This window comes from Pholis gunnellus (assembly GCF_910591455.1).
Source record: "Pholis gunnellus genome assembly, chromosome: 21".
Lineage (NCBI taxonomy): Eukaryota > Metazoa > Chordata > Actinopteri > Perciformes > Pholidae > Pholis > Pholis gunnellus.
The window spans coordinates 11,301,135-11,312,657 of record NC_136548.1 but is presented as its reverse complement, the minus strand read 5'-3'; the positions used below and the strand labels follow the sequence as shown (position 1 = coordinate 11,312,657).

General features: G+C 42.8%; 1 protein-coding gene across 1 annotated transcript; it reads left to right on the top strand.

Moving 5' to 3' along the window:
- Positions 1 to 733: 733 nt before the first annotated feature.
- Positions 734 to 11,284, top strand: tdrd1 (tudor domain containing 1; the record flags this gene model as incomplete). Its single annotated transcript, XM_079182917.1, has 24 exons — positions 734 to 899; positions 1,069 to 1,106; positions 1,196 to 1,256; positions 1,800 to 1,914; positions 2,056 to 2,122; positions 2,211 to 2,291; positions 2,383 to 2,562; positions 2,683 to 2,826; positions 2,961 to 3,126; positions 3,246 to 3,329; positions 3,662 to 3,838; positions 3,925 to 4,032; positions 5,048 to 5,218; positions 5,916 to 6,176; positions 6,408 to 6,539; positions 6,694 to 6,801; positions 6,929 to 7,093; positions 7,325 to 7,678; positions 7,768 to 7,884; positions 7,971 to 8,099; positions 9,541 to 9,708; positions 9,792 to 10,196; positions 10,977 to 11,020; positions 11,213 to 11,284. The coding sequence occupies 24 exons, from the start codon at positions 734 to 736 to the stop codon at positions 11,282 to 11,284; spliced, it is 3,513 nt and encodes a 1,170-aa protein (XP_079039043.1).
- Positions 11,285 to 11,523: the final 239 nt, after the last annotated feature.

Genomic DNA, 11,523 nt, shown 5'->3' with positions numbered 1-11,523 from the left:
ACAACTCTTGAAGGCAAATATGTCATTATTTCCTTCTCTGCCGTCTCTCCAGTGCATTGATTTTTGGTATTTTATACTCTCATTAATTTTAAAGGACAAAAACACAAGTGTCATTTATCAAATATAATTTGGAATAAGGTAAATAACATCTACAAATAAAATGTATGGATCAGTTATGGATACTAATGTCACGGGACAATATCGCAGCATTATATAAATATAGTTAAATTAAAGAATGTGTCTTTATTCTTGGGACAGAAGTATGAGAAGAACTTGAGGATTACTTTCATCACGACCCTTTGACCTAACCGCAATTGAAGCTACTGCGCATGTGCATTCCTTTCACCTCTTCCACCGACACGTGCACTCAGGTAAACATATTGACTGTGCCATATAAAACCATAAAGTACAGATAACGCTTTATTAATTGTTTGGGTTTGTATATTAAGTTGTCTCGTACCATTATTTAACGTTACGTTTCTTGTAAGTTTAGTTTAATTGTCGCCGTGTGCATTAGATTGCTAAGCTAATATGAATGTACATAGTAAGCTAACATCAATCACCGTGAAGTGTAACGTTAACCACGTACCGTTAGCTGCTTCGCTTAGCTAGCTTAGCTTATTGCTTTTTTTAGCTTTTAAAGCGACATTGCTGTGCACGTGTCATGCTCAAAGTTATATTGTGTTAAACTCTCTGGCTTTACCCACAATTCATGACGTTTGCAGCTGCCGCCATGTATCGTTCATTTTCTCCAAACCTGGTTCGACCCAACCTGCCCTTGAGGAAGCCGTCATCGAGCCCCATGGCTCTTTCCACCCCAAGGCCTCCGGCTCCTCCCGGACCTCACTCCGTGCCCAAAGCAACAACCGTGGGCAGCGCGTCAGGCACCATTGGAGACGGTAAACCAATACCAGTATTACCCGACGGGGCGTCCAATGCCAGACATACGTTTTGATTTTCCTAATTTGGACAACTGTACAGTGCGAATAGCAACTACAACAGTGCAACAATCATATTACATCGGATCTGATTCCTCGCCATCTTTGTTCCTCTTTTCTTTTTTTGCAGACTTGAAGAAATTATCAGACAGCAGGGATCAATCTGCAGTATGTCACAGACTTCATCGATGGCTAAATCAATGTGTTTTGCTCCACATTGCCATTTTTTCCACAATTTCATTCTTCTGTTTTCATAGGTGTTAGGATCCGTACCGCCAGCACTGACTGTGTATTTATGCAACTTCTGTCGTCAGCAAGGTAATATTGACACAACTTTACATGCTTGTAAAAGGGTTATATAAAGTTCCTGCAGTTAAATGTGTATTTTTAGTTTTAGAGTGCATTTTTGCCTCAACAAAACTCATCCCACATCAAAGTGGCATTGTGAAGATGCAGTTATGGAGCATTGCATTCTCCAAAAACCATGTTAAACATATTTTATAATCAACTTCTAAAATAAATGCATAATAAACTCATGGAGGACACCATGCTGACTAGCTGTTGACATTAGGTCAAACACATGTGAGGATTTTGTTCTCGGATCACATGATCTCAGCTATGACAAGATGCCTGTCTGGTTAAAGGAATAATTGATGATGAATACACAAATGGGTCGGGAGTTGTCAATGTTAAATTAATTACAATATTGATTACCCTTTTAGATCATTTCTTCTCAACATAGAAAAGTGACAGCATAAAAAAAATCCATTTCTTCATGGTGATTTTATGAGCCTCAACCCATCATTGTATTTAAATTGGGTACAATTAGCCGTCTCTAATTAACCAGTATTCACTTGACAGGAATTCTTCGGTGCAAGCGCTGCAAGAAGACACCTTACTGCTCTGTGGTGTGTCAGACAGCAGACTGGAAGGCACACAAGCACATCTGCAAATCCATTGATCCAGAACCTGTAAAGTAAGCTAACCCTGAGTACCACCCACTGTCAGCTGTCAGCTGATTTAATGAACAGCCAGTTAGTGAAACACCAGTCAAGAGTTGACTCATTATATAATGTCCAATAGATGATGTTCACTCATTTGTTTCTTTTGATCTAAGGGAGAAACCTAAGGAAACCACAGCTTCACCAGGGACAGGAGACGGAGCCGGCCTGATTGAGTCCAAGGTAATTGCAGTGATTTGGAGATTTCTAATGTAAGTAGGAAGTCAAGCTTTACATTTTATTTATTTGAAACAACCTTTGTTTATTGAAGCAAGGTGATGCACCCAGCCTCCAGAGGGTCTATTTCAAGGACTTGCACATGACGAAAATCATCAATGGAACAGACATCCAGGTACAACATGCATGGTTTTCCAACGGTTAAGACAGATCTAGCCAATGTTATTGAATACAAATGTCTTTTTGTGATTGTGTGTGGCTTTTAGGCATCTGTTGTGGAGTTCTACAGCCCTGGCAGGTTTTTCCTTCTTGCCCAAAGCCCCGAGGTTCTGAAAGCTCTGCAAAACATCATCACTGAGCTTCAGAAAACATACAGCTGCCCATCAGTGACGACACATGTTCCCCATGTTGGAGAGGTTTGCGCGGTTCAGTTCTCCTGTGATCTGGTGAGGCCTTTCTTAAACAAGTTGATAAGAGACACAAATGTTAATATGCAATAATAATTTGATATTTGTTTAGTCTTTGACTGTGCCACTTGTTTATTTGCTCATATTTTTTGCGTGTAGAACTGGTACAGAGGCCTTGTCCAGACCGTGGCTGCTGACCAGAAGACTGCTAATATCCTTTACATTGACTTTGGCAATGAAGAGGATGTCCCCGTCGGCAGGATCAAGCCCCTAGCTGCTAATATCCAGCCATTTTGTCCATGCGTGAGTGCATATTCACACCGTTTCAAATACGTTTCTTCATGGTTATGATAAAACTCCCACTACATTCACGCAGACAGTTTGCAGTGTCTTACAGCTGGCATTGTGACACTAGCCCTCGCATCTATTACTTCCAGGCAATGGAGTGCCGTATCACCGGGGTGGTGCCAGCGACTGGTAGCTGGTCCTCCGAGTGCTGTATTTCAGTGAAACAGCTGTTGGCCGGCAAGACTGTGACTATTAGGCTGGTGGAAACCCAAGAAAATGGTCGCGTGCATTCTGTGGATATCCTACTTTCTATGGGTAGGTTGTAGGAGTTGGGAATGCTGATGAACGTGACGGGTAAAGTGTTTTTTGTGATAGGGATACACAGAGGATTTGTTTTAAAGCCATACAGACAACTCTCTTCCTTTTTCTTGTAGGAAATACATTGAGCACATTCCTCCTTGAGCATGGTTATGCAGAAGAGGAAGCTGTCAACATCGCACCAACTCAGCAGGAAATAAGTAAGCCATGTGTACATAACCGTCCCATCTGAAGTCAGACTGCAGTCCAGGGACGTGACATACGGGACAAAGCTGGGGAGAATAACTACATGTCCATTGTTACACCACATAGTTTGCTGAAATATATTATATACGCATGCATTTTTAAGGGTCTAAAAGTCATGACGGTCATTTAATTTATACCCAAAGATTTGACAGGTACCTCGGCTAAAATAACACAAGGAATGAAATGTTATTGTTCAGCATCTGAAATGTGTTGTGCTTTTGTTACCAATTTAGAACAATTCCAGAAACGTATCTATTTGCCGATATTAAAGTTAGATTTTCCTCAGACACCATGGTGACTACGTCTTTGGAAAACTTCAGGCGTCTCTCTGATGGGAAGGATGACAACACTTGGGCTAAGCCACCAGAGCCACTGACGGTGGCAGTGGGCGACTCCTTCTCTGTTGTGATCACCCACCTCCTGTCACCCAGTGACATCATCGTACAGAAGGTGGAGAACGCCGGTAAGCAGTATTTGATCTGGTACACGTAAACCTAAACCTCTGGACTTCGACATGAATCTTTTAACTTGAGAGCTTTCGGTTTACAGGAGTGATTCAGGAGTTGCAACTGAAGCTGAGGGAACACTGCTGTCAGGTCTCAGCCCCTCAGAACTTCAGGCCGGCCCCCGGCACAGTTTGCTGTGCACAGTTCTCAGGTACAACTCATGTACATATTCCTGAGTGTCCAGCCTAATCCCGTTCTCGCAAAGTCTGTGAGGCGGTAGGGCTGTTCCACTGTCAAAATGTCGAGTGTGTTAGGGCTCTCTAGAAGACATTTTAAGCCTGTTTATGCACTCTTAATGTTAGTCTTTATATCTGCAGATTTTGCCTGATTGAATTACCTACAATTCATAGGGTTGTGACGTTAAATATGGGGCTTCCGAGGTAAACCGGAGATGTAAAAACAACAACAAAGGAGATGGCACATGGGTGTTCAGCATGGCATATGATAATGACATCTCATCTCATAAGGCAAGAGCCTGGAAGATGTTCAAATCAGGGAGTAAAAACAGAAAATAAAATCCCACAATTGTACAAAACACGTTTTGGTGTCATTAAGGGTAACATGATATGATGCCGCAAAGTGCTGTCCCGTTCGTGTTTACACCATTTTAAGCTGTTGTAGCCTCTCACACCATTTACTAGAGGACCTCCGTTAAATCCCGGAGTCTTAAGGGTTTAAGGCCTTAGGGGGAGGCATTGTTATCGGCCCTCCTTTGTTGAATCTATTAGGCAGGGAAAATTACACAATTCTTATCAGTAGATGAATATTTGTGACTTTATAGATTTCAGCCTGAGCAGAGGTCTAATCAGCTGGAATAACTGACACCTGTGTGGGTTATCAGAGGCTTTAACACTTTTCAGCTTTGGTTCTGTTCTCTACTAAAGTAAAACGGTGTCACTATTGTAGCCTAACAAGTGAACATTTCAGCCAAGGTCCAGTTCAACAAAAAGTGATATTTGCCAAAAGATTAGTTTATTCCTTCATGAATGTGTTTCCATGACTAACCCAACCGACCGATTCACAGATTCAATACGAGTGTTTGTTTGTGTCTACGTTTCTACATTCAGCTTTCAAACATGGTGTCATACAGTTTGACATCAAATGAGTACTTTCCCTCGGTACACGTGCTTTGTGAACCTACGCTCAGATGTGTGTGTCTCTTCTAGAGGACAAGCAGTGGTACAGGGCTAAAGTTATGGGCTATTCATCAGAGGAACGCGTCTGTGTCGGCTACCTGGACTTTGGCAACTCTGAGGAAGTGGATTTAGCTAACCTGCAGCCTATCAGCACTTCACTACTGGCCTTGCCAATGCAAGGTTTGCCTTGTGTTCTAGCAGGTAGTGTATTCACCTTTAAAGCGCAATGCAAATGGTTAGAACTTAAGTGTGTTTAACTGTGTTTGACAGATCTGCTTTCAGTCACGTGCCTAAAGATTCTTTAGTTGGTTTTGTTTCCTCACTAGTGTCACTCAACTTTTAAAAGGAAATCTATTAAAACTGCTTTAGCTTGTTGGTTATATTGTACAGAAATGCCTTCCCAATATACTGTATACATTAAGGCGAGACACTGCAGGCAAAAACATGATTTTGTGTTATTTTGCTTTCATAACATCTTCTTTCAGATTAGTGGAAAGAAAACATACAAAATACACATTTAGTTGTTGATTTACTAAGTCTTTCTCTTAAATTCACCAAAAGTTAGTATGAGATAATGCCTCATTTGCATATTTGAACATACAATTTCAGAGAATTTGTAAAATATTTGTTTTAATGTAAGTAATCAACTTTTTGAGGTGATGTATATGTAAATTATGTTTGTTCCTTCTGTTTATTTACCTGAAAAATGATTGTAATCTCAGATAGTTGAAACTGCTCTGCCTGTACTTAAACCTTCCCTTTTATTAGAGCAAATCTCCCGAATGCCCCTGAAACTTTTAACTTGTTCAATAAGCATTATGTATATTTTTTTTATGTCTTTCTGTAACGAGTCGTCTCTCGCACCCTCTCAAGCATCTGTCGCTGGGCTTCTTTCCAGGGGTGCAGCCAGTTGGGGAGAGCTGGTCAGAAGACTGCCTGCTGGCTCTGCAGCTCAGGGTATCGAACCGAATACTGCGCATTGAGATCACGGGAGCACACGATGGCAAGGCTCTGGTGGCCATGATTGATGAGGCCAGCGATCCTCAGGCCAACGTAGCCGAGCTGTTGAGCTTCGCTGGTTTCGCTGCACCTGCTTCTGTTCCCACCAGTAGTGACCAGCAAGCTGACCAGACAGCCACTGCTGCTGTGGAACCACAAGGTGGGTTAGGACACTTTGATTTGAAAAATGGTATCAAGTTTTAACTCACAATGAGATTTAACTCACTTGAGACTGTCTACATTCTATCAAATATACCTACCATTGTCTTTATATTGGATCATTTTATGATTATCTTTATGTATTTGGCTCTAAAATACACAGAGTAAGCGGGCAAACAGCAAGACCTACAGTATATGTTGTGCTTCCTTTGTGTTTGAATGTGCTCTTCAGTGCCCCCCCCTGCCTGTGAGCCTCTGCTGTGGTCTTGCACTGAGCTTCCCCGTGGCGGCCAGACAGTGGCACTGCTTGCTAGTGTCGTGGAGAACCCTCGAGAGTTTTACTGCCGCATCAACGAGCCTACAGGTATGCCTGTAGATTATCTCACCACCAGAATGATGCAAGTCACTTTCAAATCTTTGGGAAACTCTACAGTGTTCATGATATTATACCATGGTCATGATCATTTTTGATACTTTGATATACTCTTTTCTCATTTTATGTGTTTGTGTGTTTTCAGACCATCAGCGGCTGATAGAGCTGGGGACGGAGTTGAAACAGCATTGTGAGGCAAAGGTGTCACCTTTTGAGCCCAAAGTAGGGGATCCCTGTTGTGCCATGTTTCCTGGTGAGATTATTTATTGTACCACTGGTTGTGTTAAACACGTTCAGCTCTTGAGACTGTTAAAACATGGAAGTCTTGATACATGTTTTTGGGGGATTTGGTTGTATATAATGTGCTTTTTGCTCCCCAGGTGATGGAGAGTGGTATCGCGCTGTGGTGAACGAGCTGTCTGAAGACGCGTCAGTATACTTTGTGGACTACGGTTACAGCATGAATGTTGAAAAGAACGTCCTTCGATCCATTACAAACAGACTCCTGACTCTACCCTTCCAGGCAATTCGCTGCTGGCTCACAGGTAATGTGTGTGTGTGTGTGAGAGAGATGTTATTAAAGGCCATGTGTTCTTTGGCACATTCAGCCAAGTGATGAGAGTATTTTCTTCGCTGTGACTGTCTGAACACCTGACTGAACTTGTGCACAAATTGAAGTAATAAACTTTGAATTTGACTTGGATAGTTTGATAAAAGGGGCGTGACAAAAGGTTTTAACAATAAGTTTCTGACAAAGGGTGTGTGTTTGGTCTCAGGTGTGGAGCCTCTGGGATCCGAGTGGAGCAGTGAAGCCTTGCTGTGGTTCCAGACTCTGGTGGATGGCGAGCAGCTCTCTGCGCGTGTCCTTTCTGTCACTGAAGACGGTTACGGTTTGGAGCTGGAGAGCAGAGGGCAGAATGTGGCGACGGCCCTCATTTCTGAGCAACTGGCCAAAGCTCCTGGAGCGCTACCCACAGAGACGCATGCGACCACTGGCTCTGGACACGCACACCAAGAGAAAACACAGCAACACGAGCACAGCCTAAAACATGCGGGTTCCTCCAACCAGGAGACAGGAGCCAGTTCCAAAGAGATGCCAACTGAGGGGCGGACTGCAATGCCATCAGATGGTCAGCTGGAGAGCATGTGTCCTAAAGATGCAGTGGTTGGTGTTTTGAGGAGTCCAGTTGAAATTGTTCTTCTTGAAATCTTGTTTCAGCCCCGTGTTTCCCAGTGGACTGGAAGACAGTGGAGCTGCCTCTCAACGACACCTTTCAGCCTTGTATTGCTGCCGTCACCGGGCCTTCCCTCTTCTACCTGCTCAGTCCCAGCCAGGGTCAGAACACTCACTTGTCAGTAGATGCTCAAATGGTACACATGTTATACTCCTTCCTGTTGTAATTGCTGTGTGTTGTCGTGCAGTGGACCAGCAGAAGCTTCAGGAGGTGATGATGGAGCTGGCTGCCTACTGCAGCAACATCCAGGCCTCTTTATCCTCCGCTGTCCTGAGCAGACCAGCTCCTGGGGCGGCCTGCTGTGCCCAGTTCTCTGGTGAGGAACTTATTATTCCAGAAATAAATTCTGTGCATCATGAAAGGATAAGTGCAAAGATAAACTTTAATCTGTGGTCTATCACGTTGCCAGATCGACATAGGGTGTCTGCCCAAACCGTAACATGCACAGCTGTAAAAACCATCACAGCTGTCGAAGAGACAGAGACAGTAACAAAGACAATTGATGCAAAGCTCTCTACTCTACTCTAGACATTAATTGAGTGAGTGAGCAAGGCTAGTAACGTGTGTTTGTAAGCTTTGGCATGACCTCAGTGCGAACAACAGCAACATTTATAACGGGGATGGGCGTGTCCATTACAACGCTGTCTGTTGGGACAGCTCCATCAGCTGTGAACGCTGTGTGAGAGCAGTGCAGAGCGCCGTCCGCAAGCTAGCCAGTGGGGCACGCTCACATGCATGAACATGCAATAAAAGCACAGATAACAATCAGACTCTGCTCAGGTAGCCATAACTCCACTATATCTTTAGATAGCAAATATAATTTTTTTTTATTTTGCAATATTAATGTTTAAACATCATAAAAGATATATCTAGAATTTTAGTAAACTTATTTATTTGCTTTTATGCCCCAAAAAAAAGAAAATGCATGTGATAAGATTACAGTTGAGTGTTCATTTTCAACATCATGGTTTATGGGGAAATTGCATCCAGAGTTACTGTCAGCAGGGGAAACCCCATCGCTCAGGCAGTATCATTCACCCACATCATTAAATGATGAGAGGCAGGAGACCACATGAGCACAGACCAGCTGATCCATCATCGAGCTATTACACTCACAATCTGCCACCATGAATCCCCCCACTATCATTCTCCCGTCCAGGTTTTATGTTCCCTCTCTGACTGTTGTTGACACCCCACCTGCAGTTGTTGCCCCCGCACACCTAAGCTGGTAATTTGGTGTCTGCTAGCAGATGTAATTACACAGTGTGTGTTGAGCTGAGCGTAGGAGCGGTTCTTCTTTAAACACAGTATACAGGTAGGAGACTAAAGCCTGGCATACATTCCGCAGCTCCGCTAACAACAGGGTTAGTTTTAATGGAGTTTTGACTGCTGTCTATGGTTTGTAGCAGGAAAAGGCTCATCCATTTGTTTTAAGGGTATCTGTGTAGGTAGAGCCATGTGTCCTCTCTTAAGCTGGATTCAAGGCTTCCTATATAAGGATTGAAGGATCATTTATTGCCATTCCAAAATATGGAAAATTGTCTACTTAAAAATGTTTTGCACAATGATGGCTTTTCACAATTCTTCCAAAATTGAAATCATTGATCAAGGCAGTGAAATGAACGGACACCCTCTGTAGGTTGTGACATGACGGTTAACAGATTTCCCCAGCAACATATCAAATTAAAACCTCTGTTGTGGCTCACAAAACTGCCAATACATGGCATTAAACACCCTGTTTGAACTTTTATTATCAGCTGACAATAACTGGTACCGCGCGGTTGTCCTGGAGGTCGGTGAGAAGGAGATGAGCGTCATCTACGCAGACTACGGCAACACGGAGAAGGTGCCATTCTCCCGTATCTTGCCCATCCCCGTGAACCTGCTGCAGCTCCCCTTTCAGGTCACCCGGTGCACCCTCACTGGTGAGGAATTCTTCTTATATTATTTATTATTTAAAACTTAACCACAACTGTGTTACTTGTAATTGCCCCCTCTTGGTTTCCAGGTAAAGAACACTTCCCTGCAGAGTTTCCAGAGGAAGTGCAGCAGATGTTTCAACACCTGCTGGTCGGTGAGGTCCTCGCCACTGTCCAGTCCTTCAATGGCTCTGAAAACGAGCTCTCACTCACTCTGCCCACTGAGAAGGGCGGAGGACACATCACCGCCATGATCCTGGATGCACTACGGGCCCAGGCCAAGAGTAATCCTTCCACATCCGCCACGCAGAAGGTTGACCAAACTGACAGCGGCGCGTCTGCTGCCATCACTGCAGCTGTGCCTGATTGCCCCCTGCCCACGTCCACATGTGAAACCCAAAAGGGGCTTGAACACCCAGCAGCTACCATAAATCCAGAACCGGCACCCCAGACTCCCCCACAGGAGAAAAACACTTCTGCTGTGACTATCAATGGTTGGTCAAATTCACAGTGTGGTGACTATTACATCATAAATTCAACACAAATGTCCCCGTAAAACCTAGTGTAGTTTTTTATATTGTCATGATTTATGGTACGCATCATATTGCTTAATTAGTTTCAAAATGCTGAAAAGAAGAGCAGCAAGTAATGGTTATTCAAATATACATAATCTAATCGTTTTTACTGATTTAATCAATGAATCTGAAACTAAATAATGATCCAGGGTGGCTCATGAGGCTGAAAACGAGCTGCAGTTGTAATGTTTTGCTCCTCAGTTAATTATTGAGCCTCCATGCATAATGTCTAATACTAATAGTATGATTGCTTTAAAGGGACAGTTCACCCCAAAATCAAAAAGACAGTTTTCCTCTTACGAGTACTGCTATTTACCAGTCTAGCTTGAGTTGCCTAATTTCTGAGAAATTGGCCGTGGAGGTGTCTACCTTCTCGTCTATATAAAGGGACTATTAGGCACTCGGTTTAGTTCCTACATGAAAGTTCTCACAACAAGTTCTGTGGATTATCCCGAGTAACCAGGTCATGATTTCCCCTTAAATTCAAGAGAAGGTGGATATCTCTATGGCCAAGATCTCCAAAACTAGGCAACTCACACCAAAACCATTTAGATTAATAAACAGGTCAGATAAAACTCTTATTTTTGAACCTTTAAAACTAGAACACTGACTGCCGAAGTGTCACACATTTGTTCAACAATTAGTTTGTGACTGATGAAGATTGTGTGGAATCTCCTCTGCTTTCTGTTTGAATCCCAGATCCTCAGACGTCTGGCTGCTGCTGTCTGAAGCTGACGACAAAGGTCAGAGCTGCTTCCACCATTTTTGGAAAGCATCTTTGAATTAGTGTTATTTAATTGTATCGAGCATTGAGTTTACTTTGTGAAGCTTGGAGTTAGTGACCATCTTTGACATACATTGATGTGTCATACTTGATGAGCATCTGGCTAGAAAGTGCAAAAGGTTAACGTGTTTTTGTTTTTTACCTTTCACAGATTGACCACATGGAAAAGCTGCTGCGGCAGCAGTTTTCTCTCATCTCACTATTGGTGGACAAGAAAAAATAAGATTAACCAATTTCAAAAAGTTATGGTCCTTGTTAAAATGTTGTTCTTTATTTCTGACCATATTTCTTTAAAACAAAGTTAACTCTGAATGCGGCCTCCAGAAGCAGCCATTCAGCTTGTAGTTTTAATTTCGTCACCTTATTCCAGAAGTTGCCATCCAGGTTTTAATTTGGCTTTTTTTTTAGCTCTAATTAAGTTTTTCACTAATCACTCACTCTGTTCTGGGCTTTAATGTTTTT